Source organism: Saccopteryx bilineata, chromosome 3, assembly GCF_036850765.1.
Source record: "Saccopteryx bilineata isolate mSacBil1 chromosome 3, mSacBil1_pri_phased_curated, whole genome shotgun sequence".
Classification (NCBI taxonomy): domain Eukaryota; kingdom Metazoa; phylum Chordata; class Mammalia; order Chiroptera; family Emballonuridae; genus Saccopteryx; species Saccopteryx bilineata.
Window position 1 is genome coordinate 914,329 of NC_089492.1, and position 14,354 is coordinate 928,682.

General features: G+C 57.0%; 1 protein-coding gene across 1 annotated transcript; it reads left to right on the forward strand.

Moving 5' to 3' along the window:
- Positions 1 to 1,084: 1,084 nt before the first annotated feature.
- Positions 1,085 to 9,876, forward strand: NRBP2 (nuclear receptor binding protein 2). Its single transcript, XM_066265500.1, has 18 exons — positions 1,085 to 1,495; positions 1,870 to 1,992; positions 2,083 to 2,184; positions 2,290 to 2,379; positions 2,577 to 2,617; positions 2,711 to 2,805; positions 2,921 to 2,944; positions 3,026 to 3,109; positions 3,202 to 3,257; positions 3,353 to 3,448; positions 5,842 to 5,974; positions 6,081 to 6,183; positions 6,302 to 6,352; positions 6,428 to 6,563; positions 7,560 to 7,613; positions 7,709 to 7,772; positions 7,874 to 7,929; positions 8,013 to 9,876. The coding sequence occupies exons 1-18, from the start codon at positions 1,373 to 1,375 to the stop codon at positions 8,079 to 8,081; spliced, it is 1,500 nt and encodes a 499-aa protein (XP_066121597.1). The 5' UTR covers positions 1,085 to 1,372; the 3' UTR covers positions 8,082 to 9,876.
- The last annotated feature ends 4,478 nt before the right edge of the window (positions 9,877 to 14,354 follow it).

Below are 14,354 nucleotides of genomic sequence, written 5' to 3' on the forward strand. Positions count from 1 at the left end.
GGAAGCACAGAATTAGGGGCCAGTAGTAGGTTTGGGGTCATAAATTAAAGTCAACTGGTCTTGAAACCTGCTGGTGTAGCTTCTTGTCACCCTTAGTGACTCACGTATTCCTTGTGGGGAGAGCTGGCCTCACTGTCGCTGGGTCCTAGACTTGCCCCCAGACCCTAGGGAAAGCGACCCCAGGCCGAGCAGGCTGTTCCAGACCCCATTCCTCACTGGGTCCAACCCAGGGACAAGCCCGGAGACAACCGCAGGGTTCTAGGATGTGTGTGACAGGAGTGTGGTGGGGAAGCAGAACGGAGAAAAACGCGCGGCTCCAAGAGCTGGGCTAGGATGGGTTTCGGGGCCTCCCTGGATGGTCCAGTCCAGTCCACCCAGTCCACCACGCACCCAAGGAGGTCCCGACGGATGCGGCTCCAGGCCGGAGCTGAAACCTCTGGGTAGGGCTGCTCGACTCAGGCTGGTAGCGAGGTCTCCGCTAGAGAAGCACGTGCCCGGAGAGGACGGAGGTCCGGCTCTGGGCAGCGCAGCTTCTTCCATGGGCACCCCCGAGTGGGCGGGGCCTTGGGCGGGGCCTCATGGCAGGCGGGGTTCGGAGGCGAGGATGTCGATGCCGATAGGGGTGGCCTATTCTGGGGCAGGGCCTGAGAGGAGAGGAGCCCCTAGGAGCGGGGCTTGATGTCAGGCGGGTCTCAAAGATGGGGCTCTCTCCTGGGGCGTGGGTCGTGGGCGGGGCCGTAAACGCGGATAGGTGAGACCTAGGTGGAAGGTGTGGCCTTGGCCGGGTTGGGCGGGACCTAGAGCTCGAGCGGACCTTATATGGGGTGGAATTTTACGTCCGGCCCGGCTCGAGGACTGGGGACTCGCCGATGCAGGGGTCGCGGGGCGGGGCCTTATATGAAGTGGGGGCTTCGTGCCGGCCGGGGATCAAGATCCGGAGCTCCGCTGGGACGGGGATCTCAAAGAGGGGCCGAAAACGCGCTGGGCGTGGCCTAGGCCGGGGGCAGGCTCGTGCGGGGCGGGGCCTCGTGTCGGGCGTGGCTCGAGGGCGGGGGCTCGCCGGGGCGGGGCCGCAGAGGCCGCTAAGCCGGGCCTCCTGCCAGCGCCGCGCGGGCTCGGCCGCCCGCGGGGGAGCTCCACTCCGCGGGGAGTCTCCACTCGGGCTTCAGCCCGAGGAGGCGGCTCCCGAGGGGCGGGCGGGATCCGCCTCCTCGGCCGCGCGCCCGCGCCACCCACTTCCAGGAGCGCGGGTCGGGGCTCGAAGCGGTGGCGTCTCCGCTCTCCGCTGCGCTTCTGTGCGCGGGGCCGGGGCGGGCGCGGAGCGGCGGCGGCGGCGGTCTCACGGAGGGCGGCGGCCTCGGCCCGCCGAGCCATGGCGGCCCCCGAGCCGGCGCCCAGGCGGGGCCGGGAGCGAGAGCGGGAGGAAGAGAGCGAAGACGAGAGCGACATCCTGGAGGAGAGCCCGTGCGGCCGCTGGCAGAAGCGGCGGGAGCAGGTGAGCACTGCGGGCTCGGGTGGGTGGGTCGCCGGATGCAGGAGGCCCGATACTTCTCTGCGGCCTCGAGTGGGCGACCCGCTTCTTGCCCCCCTTTGGCCCGGTTCCCTAAGGACCAGTCTGGCAGGACTGTTTCCCCGTGCCTCTGGGACCAGCCATTAGCCCCCTCGGGACCGTCTTCAACCCCCTGATACCTGCTCCAAATCCCTTCGGCCCAGCCCCTGGGTGCACTCAGCTCCCCCCACCCCACCCCAGCGCGGGCTGGGGCCTTCATCGCGGGCTTGGGCCCGTGGAAAGGGTGTGGGCAGAGATCACGACCCCACTGCCTCCGCTGACACTTCCCAGCGCACTCATATCCCCATCCCCACCGCCAGGTGAACCAGGGGAACATGCCCGGCGTCCAGAGCACCTTCTTGGCCATGGACACGGAGGAGGGGGTGGAGGTGGTCTGGAACGAGTTGCATTTCAGCGACAGAAAGGCCTTCTCCGCGCATGAGGTGAGGCCTGCGACATCGACCCCCCCCAACACACACACCTCCTGTGACCACCTCGTGACCGCACCCCCCCCACACACACACACTTCCCAGGAGAAGATCCAGAGCATGTTTGAGCAGCTGGTGCTGGTTGACCACCCCAACATCGTCAAGCTGCACAAGTACTGGCTGGATGCCTCGGAGGCCCGCGCGAGGGTGAGCCGCAGGCACAGCTGGGGCGGGCGAGGGACCCGCGGGTGGGGCGGCAGTGGACACTCACTCCCGCAGTTGGCGGAGCCCGAGAGCCCGTCCGCCCCACAGGTCATCTTCATCACAGAGTACGTGTCCTCGGGCAGCCTCAAGCAGTTTCTCAAAAAGACCAAGAAGAACCACAAGGCCATGAACGCCCGGGTATGGGGAGTGGGCAGGGGCGGCGTCGAGGACGGGATGGGGTCGGGGCGCCACCCGGGACAGCGACGGTGCGGGGCACGGGGCACGGGGCGGCCTCAGGGACAGGAGCAGGGTTGAGCCGGGGCGGGGGCGCGATGGGGGCACCACAGACCCAGCCGCCTCTCCCCGCGGGTCCGACGGAGTGCGTCCGCCGCCAGGCCTGGAAGCGTTGGTGCACGCAGATCCTGTCTGCGCTCAGGTGAGGGTCTGGGCTTGCCCGCGCGCCCGCGCCCCCTGGCCCGGCGCCCCCTGACCCGGCTCCGACTGCTGTACCCCTCCCCCTCGCCCGCAGCTTTCTGCACGCCTGCAGCCCCCCCATCATCCACGGGAACCTGACTAGCGACACCATCTTCATACAGCATAACGGCCTCATCAAGATCGGCTCCGGTGCGGGCGGGACGGGAGCGGGGCGGGGCGGGGGACCAGCGGGAACCGAGGGAAGACGACCCCGGACGCCCCATCATATTGACCCCGCTTTCTTTCTCCCCCGTGCCCTGCGCAGTGTGGCACCGCATCTTCTCAAATGGTGTGTGGTGACCCTGGGCGGGGCGGGGGTGCTGGAGGGCTGAGGAGAGGGCTGGTCCGCTTATCCTCGCCCTCCCCCTAGCGCTCCCGGACGATCTCCGAAGCCCCATCCACACGGAGCGCGAGGAACCGCGGAACCTGCACTTCTTCCCGCCGGAGTATGGAGGTGAGTCTAGGGGGCCCCCCGCTCTCAGCACGGCCTCCGCCCCACCCGCCCTGACTCCCCTGACTCGTGGTCCCTCTTGGTCCCTCTTTCAGAAGTTGCTGACCGCACCGCTGTGGACATCTTCTCCTTTGGAATGTGCGCCCTGGAGGTACTGGTCCCACCGCGTCCTGGCCTCCTCCCACTTAGCCACCCACATCACACCTGTGCTGTCCCTCCCGGTGCCTGACCTGGCCCTGCCCTCAGATGGCTGTGCTGGAGATACAAGCCAATGGAGACACCCGGGTCACAGAGGAGGCCATTGCTCGTGCCAGGCATTCGCTGAGTGACCCCAACATGCGGGTAAGCAGCTTGCCTACCTCTCTAGGTAGGGCTGGTGAGGTGAGGTGTTTGGAACAGGCCTGGAGGTGCAGCCTGAAGTTGCTGCTGAGGCATGTACGCTAGGTCCAGTACCAGGAGGGCCTCACCTGAAGTGTGTGTTGAGTTCTAGGCCTGAACACACTACGGGCACATTTCTCAGGTCAGGGAAACTGGAGACATAGTGTGTGGGCACTATTTTGATGCCCATTTTATAGATAAAGAAACCGAGGCTGCCTGACTGGTGGTGGCACAGTGGATAGGGCATCGACCTGGGACACTGAGGTCCCAGGTTCAAAACCCTGAGGTCACTGGCTTGAATGAGGTCATAGACATGATCCCATGGTCACTGGCTTGAGCCTAAAGGTCGCTGGCTTGAAGCCCAAGCTCACTGGCTTGAGCAAGGGGTCCTGGCTCTGCTGTAGCCCCCCAGTCAAGGTACATGTGAGAAGCAATCAATGAACAACTAAGCTGCTGCAACTACGAGTTGATGCTTCTCATCTCTCTCCCTTCCTGTCTGTCTCTCTCTAAAAAAAAAAAAAAAAAAAAAAGAAGAGCCTGACCAGGCAATGGCACAGTGGATAGAGCGTTGGACTGGGATGCAGATGACCCAGGTTTAAGACCCCGAGGTCACCAGCTTGAATGTGGGCTCATCTGGTTTGAGCAAAGCTCACCAGCTTGGACCCAAGGTCGCTGGCTCGAGCAAGGGGTTACTCAGTCTGCTGTAGGTCCATGGTCAAGGCACATATGAGAAAGCAGTCAATGAATAAGGTGTCGCAACGCGCAATGAAAAACTAATGATTGATGCTTCTCATCTCTTTGTTCCTGTCTGTCCCTATCTATCCCTCTCTCTCACTCTCTCTCTGTCTCTGTAAAAAAAAAAAAGAAAGAAAGAAAGAAAGAAAGAAACCGAGGCTCAGAGAGGCTAAGTACTTATCCAAGGCTCTAGAGCAGGGGTCCCCAAACTTTTTACACAGGGGGCCAGTTCACTGTCCCTCAGACCATTGGAGGGCTGGACTATAAAAAAATCTATGAACAAATTCCTTTGCACATTGCACATATCTTATTTTAAAGTAAAAAAACAAAAAGGGAACAAATACAATATTTAAAATAAAGAACAAGTAAATTTAAATCAACAAACTGACCAGTATTTCAATGGAAACTATGCTCCTCTCACTGACCACCAATGAAAGAGGTGCCCCTTCCGGGCGGGCCGTAGTTTGGGGACCCCTGCTCTAGAGTGAGTAGTGAAGCCAGTGTTTGCACCAGATCTGCCTGACTCCATGTCCTTGCTTTAAGGCAGGGGTCAGGAACCTATGGCTCGCGAGCCAGATGTGGCTCTTTTGATGGCTGCATCTGGCTTGCAGACAAATCTTTAATAAAAAATAATAATGTTAAAAATATAAAACATTCTCATGTATTACAATCCATTCATTTCCTACCGCTCATGTTCATGGTTGCGGGTGGCTGGAGCCAATCACAACTGTCCTCCAGGACATCAAATTTTTATTGGATAATGCATAATGTACATGGGTCATTGTATGGCTCTCACGGAATTAATTACATTTTAAAATATAATATGTGGCGTTCTTGGCTCTCTCAGCCAAAAAGCTTCCTGACCCCTGCTTTAAGCTATCAGGGGACAGGCTAGTGGTGATGTGGCCCCAGGTGATGGGGGTGGGGGAAGATGGGAGGGGCAAAGGGAGTGTGGGATGCATCCACAGCCTTTCTGGCCAGAGTCTGGGGACTCTCTGGCTTAACCATGTGGTCTCTGAGGATGGGGGAGGGGAGCTCTGGGGCCTGGATGGGGCTGATGGGGAGGTGGAGCCAGGATAGACAGGAGGAGCTCTGTAGGGCACGGATGGGGGCCAGGGACCAGGACCCATCAAGGTTATCTTAGGAGCTAGGCCTTAGCTGAAGCAACCAGGGGCCTGGGATTGGGAGGAAGAAGGAACCCATGGCTCAGGCTCTGCACCCTAAGTGTTCCTGTGGCCTGCAGACCTCATGCCTGAGAACATGGTGGAGGAGAAGAAGCAACCAGAGGAGAGGCAGGCGGTGGTAGGTGGGTTCTTGCAGGGCCACATGAGCATGATCTGATGACACTCTATGCAGACTTCCTCTGTGAATCGAGGATGACAGCACCTAACTCCCCTCTTCCCTGGATTTTCGTGACGTTTGAGGGAAGTTTGGGCCCAGGGCCTGACTGTTCTGTTCTGGCTGCTAACAGGATGCCTCTCCCTGTGCAAATTCCTGAAGGAAGGCTCCACGGGAGGTTCGACCCCTTGGGGCCTGGGGACTTCAGGGCTTCCTGTCCTCCCACTGTGGGGCCAGAGCAAAGAGACTCCATGAACTGTGGCCTTTCCTTTCCACGCCCCCAGGAGTTCATTCTCTCCTGCCTGGCACGTGACCCTGCCCACCGACCCTCTGCCCACAACCTCCTCTTCCACCGTGTGCTCTTCGAGGTGCACTCGCTGAAGCTCCTGGCGGCTCATTGCTTCATCCAGCACCAGTGTGAGGGGCAGGTGGTCCTGGGTGGGGGTGTCAGGGGCCTGGGGTTGGGAGGAAGAAGGGACCCGTGGCTCAGGTTCTGCACCCTGAGTCTTCCTGTGGCCTGCAGACCTCATGCCTGAGAACATGGTGGAGGAGAAGACCAAGTTGATGGACCTGCACGCAGTCCTGGCAGAGATCCCCCGGCCCCACCAGCCCCCCCTGCAGTGGCGGTGAGTGGCAGGTGCCCCGAGGCTTCCCTTTTCCACCTGGCCAGCCCCCACTTAGTCCTGCCCCCCTGGCAGGGCAGGCCGGCCAGCCACCCTCATGTGCTTCTTACGCCTGTGCCAGGTACTCAGAGGTCTCCTGCTTGGAGCTGGACAAATTCCTGGAGGATGTCAGGTGAGAGCTGGTGTGAGGCTGAGGAACAGGCGGCTGCTAGGCCTGAGCCCCTGGCTATCCCCGCTGTGTCCCTAGAAATGGGATCTACCCACTGATGAACTTTGCTGCTGCTCGACCCCTGGGGCTGCCCCGTGTGCTGGCCCCACCCCCAGAGGAGGCCCAGAAGGCCAAGACTCCTACGCCAGAACCCTTTGATTCGGAGACCAGAAAGGTGAGTCCCCCCACCTTCCCAGTGGGGTGTCCTTCACACGCTTGGGCTTTGAGACACCCCCCCCCCAGCCCAGCTCTCCTCCAAGCTGCCAGAGACCAGATCCTGGCTGACATCTCCGTGGAGGTTGGGGGCTGTTAGAGAAGCTGGCACGCCCCCTTTCCCAGAGATTCCTTGCACCCTGCAAACCCCCCTCCGCTCCCCCTTGCTTCCTGTCCCCATACAAGCTGCTCCCTTGATCCTACCAGCTCTGAGAGCTTTCCTCTGGGAATCCCACCTGCCCCTGGCCCTCTCTGACCCCCTCTGGGAATCCCACCTGCCCCTGGCCCTCTCTGACCCCACCGCCTCGGCTTGCTGACTCCCTGAGATTTGTGCCCTGGTATCTCCTCCAAGGCCCCTGCCTCCCCTGCGCCCCTCGTTGTGTTTCCCCAACCTCTCCTCTTGCAGGCTCCCTCCTGGGTCCCTCCTGGCCAGGGCCTTCCTGTCCCCTTTTCCATGTCCACACCCACGAGGTTCCAGAGGCTCTGGATTTGTCCTTGGGTGTAGCTCAGTGTCACTGCCCTGGGCCAGGGCACCTCCAGTCTCCACCTGGATGCTCCCTGTCTCCCTCCTTCCTCCTGGCTCCCCTCCACACCCCAGCTAGAGTTCATGTCCTCACAGCCAGAGCTGCCCACAGAAATCATGGGGTCCTCAGCCCACCCACCCACCCCCGCCACTCTGAGGCCCGGTCCTCCCATTGTCCTGGGCCACTGCTCTGCCATAGCCCCGCTGACCTCTGCCTTCTGCTGCCTCCCACAGCTCCCTCTTTGTTCAGGTGCTCTCTCCACCCGTGAAAACTCCGTCATCCTTTAATGAGAGTGCTTTCCTAGGCTGCCCTTGGAGATTGTCCCCATTCCTGGTCCTTCCTGTCCCTCTGGGCCCCTTTGAGGTGCATCTGCTCTTGCTCCTCAGTGGCTGAGTATGAGCCTTTGTGAGTGACCTTGGGCCCCCCCCCCCCAGGTGATCCAGATGCAGTGTAACCTGGAGAGAAGCGAGGACAAGGCACGCTGGCATGTGAGCGGGGCCCAAGGCCGGGGCAGGGAGGGTGCGGTGGGGGCGGGGCCGGGGCGGCCCCCTGCAGAGCCGACCTTCCTCTCCCGCCCCCTCAGCTCACTCTGCTTCTGGTGCTGGAGGACCGGCTGCACCGGCAGCTCACTTACGACCTGCTCCCAAGTAGGCTGGGTAGGGGTCTGGAAGGGGGACCCCGGGCCCTGGGGGACTCAGGGGGCACGGTGGCCTCACACCTGGCCCCGCCCCCTGCGCCTCCGCCACAGCCGACAGCGCTCAGGACCTCGCGGTGGAGCTCGTGCACTACGGCTTCGTCCACGAGGTGTGCCAGCCGGGCGTGCCCAGGTTGGGAGCAGGAAGTCTGGGCCACACCCCGTATCCTAATGTCACCCTCTGGCCCTGCAGGACGACAGGACTAAGCTGGCTTCCTTCTTGGAGAGCAGCTTCCTCAAGTACCGCGGAGCTCAGCTGTGACCCACACCTGATGGCCTACGTGGGGAAGCCAAGCACCGGGGGTCCAAGGATCAGGGGCTGCCTCCTGCCCACGTGCCTGGGGGCTGAGGACCCAACGCCTGCTAGTGAGGGACCTCCCCATCTGCTTTGCACAGCTGCTGAGAGGTCCTGGCACAGGGGTGAGGGAGTGGGGTTGGGCCCATCAGCCAGCTGGGAAGCACGTTAGGCTGCACACATCCTTAGGACCAGGATCCCTCCCCCAGCCTGCCTCCACAACTCACCATTCCTTTCTGCTTCCTCCCTTCGCTGCCCAAGAGTCCCATCCGTTCCACCCCAAGATGTCTGGCCATGACTGACATTTGGAGGGGGCACTTTGCAGGGAGCCACAATTGGGGGGGTACTACAGGCCCACACAAGGAACTCCCACCTCGAGTCAGTGGTGAGGTGCCGGCAGGTATCACGCACGGTGTGGGTACTGAGCAGGGCCATGCCCTGGAGAGAGAGGTGGACAACACTGACCCTCCACGGGGCCCCCCATTCCCAGCATCCCCATCCAACCTCCGCCCTGACTTTGCACTGCTCTGAGGCTGAGACTGCCGCCTCTTCTGGGGACACCCTTCCGGCCCCTGCAGTCCCTCCCAAAGACTTCTTTTTTTCTCCCATTTTGTCTGGCCTGGCGGGGTCAGGTCAGGTGTCCTCCCTGCTCCTCACTGTGCCCCCTCTGAGCTCACTGCCCCCAGTGGCCTCCCTCACCTCCTTTGTGGCAGCTGCCTCCCCAGGTCCTGCCTACCACCTCCCCTCCCCCCCATTACCCTAGACTCAGTTCTTTGCAAATGTACACACTCTTAAACATTTTCAATTGCATGTATAAATTTAGTGCATTCGGGGCTCTGTTTAAGCATTTCAAATGCCAAACCAAGAAAGCTGACCATAGCATCAGTTGTCTATTGCTGCTTGAAGAATTTCCCACATAATTAGTGGCTTAAAACAACTAATTTATTATAGTTCTGTAGGGTCGGAAGTCTGGTCCAGGTCTCACCAGACTAAAATCAGGGTATTGTTAGCCAGCTGCATTTCTTTCTGGAGTTTCTAGGGGAGAGTCCAGTTCCTGCTGCTTCAGGTTGGTTTTTGGCTTATGGTGTCAGGTATGGTGCTGGGCACTGGGCAGGAATTCATTTCCTCGTGGTGGTAGGGCCAAGGTCCCCCTTTTCTGGCCTGCTGTAACCTGAAGCCCGTTCTCAGCTTCTAGAGTCTACTACATCCCTTGGCTCATGGCCCCATCCTCCATCCTCCAAGCCAGCCACAGTGGGTTGAGTCTCATGAACCATCTGTCTGGTTTTCTGCAGCCAGAAAAGCTTTATGTAATTACGTTTCGTTCACCTGGATAATCTGGGACAATCTCCCCATCTTAAGGTCCTTTTGCCATGGAAAGTAACATTTACAGGTTCTGGGGATTAGGGCAGGGACATCTTTGGGTTGGGGGGGGCGGCGGAGGGGTCCATTACTCCACCTACCATATCACCCTAACCAAACGCAAGACAAAACAAACTTACTGAGGCATAGTAAATAAATTAAGTGTGCAAATAGAGTGAATCCTAAGTTATAGACATTTCAACACTCTACAAAAGTATTCAAATGCTCACACCTTTCCATGTAGAATTACAAATCTAAAATAACTTACACACCTAGTTGAAAATCGTGATGCTAAGCTGTCTGGTTCACAGCATCTTAAACAGTTTGATGTCAAATGTGTAACACATTGTGCCAGTGATTAAACTGAACTCAGAATTCTACATGCGACCATTGCTTCGTTTAATCAAGCCTGTGTTTGGAGTTTTCATTTTAACTTTTATCTTTTCAAAGTTATAGGCATATTATTTTTAAAAAGTGGGATGGTTTTTTTAGGCCAATATTAAATAAACAGTCAATGCAGTCTCCATACCTGATCCTTTCCAAATTCACTCTTAGCTGTTTCTTCATTTAAAATCCATGTTTCACAGAACCACACACATAATTTTACTGCTTCTTATTGCTTTTCCAACGTTACCTGTTTTTCAGCATTAGGTGTCCCCTGCTGGTGTTTTCTGGGAGGAAGGGGGAGCTCGCTGGCCTCAATCCCCTGCACCAGTATCATCCCAGTGTGATGAGTATTATTACAGCATCACTACCACTGGTCTTAGCAAAAAACAAGGTGTTCGAGGATTACACTTGCTTTCTTACATCGATCTTTTGTTTTCCCTGGAGTTAACAATTGCCCTTTCTTTCGGGTTTACTTATTTTCTATTCATGTCTCAATTCATCCGGACATGCTCCTGCAGGAGGGTAAACCTTCTCTCAGTATTCGGGGTTTGTTGCGTAAATGACTGCTCCACTTCCTCTTCTCTTAGAGCCCCCACCATGCCCGCTTTCCGCCCCAAGATGCTTGTTCCTGGGCCACTGAGTCCAGCTGGCCCGGCTGTCGGCACGGCTACCCTCTCGCCAGCACCCCGGAGCTCCTCTGGTCTTGGTACCTTGCTTGCCTGTTTGAGGAAGAACGTATTCCATGTTTTCTGGGAGGGGATGCATGGAAAATTGAGTCTGCCTGTTTGTTCTAATAGTACTCTCACCTCTGCTCATCGGTGTGACCAGGTACCTGTGTTTGGCTAAGTGAAGAATCATTTCATTCTAAGACATGGAAGGTATCATATTCTAGTCCCAAGAACTGTGTGCCTTTCTGGGGTTTGACCCTCTGTCTATTCTCTCTCTCTCTCTCCATCTTCTCACCCCGCTGCTTTGGAAATTCTCAACCACATGTCTTTTATTTTAATTTTTATTTATTTATTCATTTTAGAGAGGAGAGGGAGAGACAGAGAGAGAGAGAGGAGAGACAGAGAGAGAGAAGGGGGTAGGAGCTGGAAGCATCAACTCCCATATGTGCCTTGACCAGGCAAGCCCAGGGTTTCGAACTGGCGACCTCAGCATTTCCAGGTCGACGCTTTATCCACTGCGCCACCACAGGTCAGGCTCAACCACATGTCTTGATGCAGACCCTCTTTCATTGATTGTCCAGAGATCCCCATCCTTCAGTTCTATATAATTTTCTTTATTTGTTTTTTTTGTGGGTTTCTCCCCTCTCCTTCGTTTCTGGAGCTCCTGTCATTTAAATGTTGGGCTTTTCTTTTGAGAGGTGTAATACATGGTGGTTAAGGGTCCAGGCTCTGGAGCAGTTCTGCTTCTCCCTGCTGCACACTGATGTTGGTCTGTGCCTCCACTTCCTCATCTGTGAAAATGAGGACAGTAATAGTACCCACTCCAGGGGCTGCAAGGATCACACGAATCAAGGCATGTAAGGAGAACAGTGCTCAGACACAGCACTCTGAATGCCACATTACATACGAATTTCACATGGAAAGCTGCTACCAGAGTGCGGGTGCTTGTGGTCCCCCAACCCATGGTAGGGGCAAGTGAATCCGAGTCACCCACCCCTTCATCCATCCCAATTATGGTAGCCTCAGGTGCTAAACCAGGTCTAAGTACTTGAGTACTGACCAGCAGCAGAACGATAACATTCTCTATTTGCTAGCTGCCTGGTTTTGCTGTTATATGTGCTTGAAGGTTTCAGCTTTATCTTTCCTGCTGTCTCTATTGTTCATTTTCCTCTCATATTTTTCTTTTGTAAGCTCTCTTTGTAATTTGCTGAATGTTTTCTTTATGGCTTTTTTTTTTCTTTATAGCTTCTTGTTCTTGTTTTTGGATGCAACACCCTCTCCAATATCTCTGAGGATATAATTTTAGCTTTTCTTTTTCTTCTTGTTTTATTGTCTCTGTTCCTTTTGAGTCCCTTTTCCTTTGTCTTTTCCCTCTTCCTCAGGTGTTGTTGATCCTGGGCTGCCCAGTTGCATTTTTTTTTTTTTTTTTTTGCATTTTTCTGAAGCTGGAAACAGGGAAAGACAGTCAGACAGACTCCCGCATGCGCCCGACCGGGATCCACCCGGCACGCCCACCATGGGGCAACGCTCTGCCCTCCAGGGGGCGATGCTCTGCCCATCCTGGGTGTCGCTATATTGAGACCAGAGCCACTCTAGCGCCTGGGGCAGAGGCCAAGGAGCCATCCCCAGCGCCCGGGCCATCTTTGCTCCAATGGAGCCTCGGCTGCGGGAGGGGAAGAGAGAGACAGAGAGGAAAGCGCGGCGGAGGGGTGGAGAAGCAAATGGGCGCTTCTCCTGTGTGCCCTGGCTGGGAATCGAACCCGGGTCCTCCGCACGCTAGGCCGACGCTCTACCGCTGAGCCAACCGGCCAGGGCTGCCCAGTTGCATTTAAGAGTAAGATGGTAGGCCCTGGCCGGTTGGCTCAGCGGTACAGCATCGGCCTGACGTGCGGGGGACCCGGGTTCGATTCCCGGCCAGGGCACATAGGGGAAGCGCCCATTTGCTTCTCCACCCCCACCCCCTCCTTCCTCTCTGTCTCTCTCTTCCCCTCCCGCAGCCAAGGCTCCATTGGAGCAAGGATGGCCCGGGCGCTGGGGATGGCTCCTTGGCCTCTGCCCCAGGCGCTAGAGTGGCTCTGGTCGCGGCAGAGTGACTCCCCGGAGGGGCAGAGCATCGCCCCCTGGTGGGCAGAGCGTCACCCCTGGTGGGCGTGCCGGGTGGATCCCGGTCGGGCGCATGCGGGAGTCTGTCTGACTGTCTCTCCCCGTTTCCAGCTTCAGAAAAAAAAAAAAAAAAGAGTAAGATGGTGCTCTGGCCAGTTGCATCAGTGGGTAGAGCGTCAGCCCAGCATGCAGACATCCCAGGTTTGAACCCCAGTCAGGGCACACATGAAAAGTGACCATCTGCTTCTCTTCCCTTCACTCTCCCCCTTCTTTCTCTCTTCCCCTCTCATAGCCAGTAACTCGATTGGTTTGAGCATCAGCTCCTGGCACTGAGGATAGCTCAACTGGTCCAAGTGTTGGCCTCAGGCACTGAGGATAGCCCAGTTGGTTCAAGCATCAGCCCCAGAAAGGGGTTGCTGGATCCTTGAAGATTTCAGATGTCAGGGCACATGTAGGAGTCTGTATCACTATCTCCCCTCTTAAGTGTGCGGCCCCTCTCACTTAAAAAATAAAATAAAAAAAGAGTAAGATGGTCTTAGCGGGGTGGAGGGGCTTGTTGACTGGTGAGCTGATACCAGGGATCTAGCCAGGCCAATCTCCTGAGCACCCCACCTCCACCCCCAAATGTCAGTTTTTTGAGCTGGGAGCTGCTGAAGAGGAACTCTCCTCTCTGAGAATCCTGGTGACACAGGCTGGGCAGGAGTCTCACTCACTTCCCTACTTTCACAGCAGGACATGCCCCAGTGGCCAGCCCCTAGAGCTCCTCTGGCTAGAGCTCACCTCTCTGCCACTGCTGGGATAGAGGTCTGGGGTCTCCCCCTTTAACCAACTGCCACTTTCACACGTGATCCCTTGGACATAAGTGCAGTCTGCTAAAACTGCTCCCCTGTCCACCTTCCTCCAGCTCCATAATATTCGACCTCCTTGTCTTCATAGGTTTTTGCCTTTATAGAATCCTTTCCCCATCATTTTAGGGGAAAGAAAGATGAAAACATTCTGCCGTGTTTAACTAGCCTGCCTGTATTTCATTTTAAACCCTCAGGGTTGAGAAGAAAACTGCCCAGCTGGGGAAGACACTTCGTTGGGCGTCAGGTCGGCTGAAGTTGCTGGGCTGACAACCTCAGGGCCCGAGCTTACAGCTGTGGTTTTTCTTCAGAGTTAGGGTCTATGGTACTGAGCAGTGCAAGTCGCACAAGTTTAGCGCAGCTCCACGCCAGGGAGGGACGCTTTGAGCCTTTAAGAATTCGTTGAGGAACTAAGGGACTCGAGGTGCGCGTGCCTTTCCAGTGGGTTGCATTTCTTCTGACTCTATGTCACTTGAGCCTCGCTGGTCATCGCTTTAAGAGGCACCACTGTTTTATGCGTTTCTAGAAAAGAGAAAACGTTGCCCATTAAGTGAGGACACACTCCATTGGTAGGCTCATCCTGACTTCTGAGATGTTAGGATGCAGAGATAACATCTCGAGATCTGACTCTGAAATAGGGCGATTTTGTCGCCTCTCTCGACTGTTGGGGCGGATGGGGCTCCTTCAGCCCAGAAGGGGGTCTCAGCCATCCTGCCCGTCCTGCTCTAGGGGGAGCAGGGGGAGAGTGGAGGTACGGCACCCACGTTTTTCTGTAAAAGAGGCAGAGAAATAGAACAGCGAGCACCGATTGGACGTAAGACGCCTACGGCGGCGCGCGCCGGCGAATCACGCGTCCCGCCCTAGCCCCGCCCCTTCCG

Coding starts and splice junctions, on each gene's coding strand:
- NRBP2 (XM_066265500.1), top strand. CDS start 1,373: ATGGCGGCCCCCGAGCCGGCGCCCAGGCGGGGCCGGGAGCGAGAGCGG. Junction 2,618..2,710: donor CAGATCCTGTCTGCGCTCAG/GTGAGGGTCTGG, acceptor CCTCGCCCGCAG/CTTTCTGCACGCCTGCAGCC. Junction 7,773..7,873: donor CACTTACGACCTGCTCCCAA/GTAGGCTGGGTA, acceptor CCTCCGCCACAG/CCGACAGCGCTCAGGACCTC.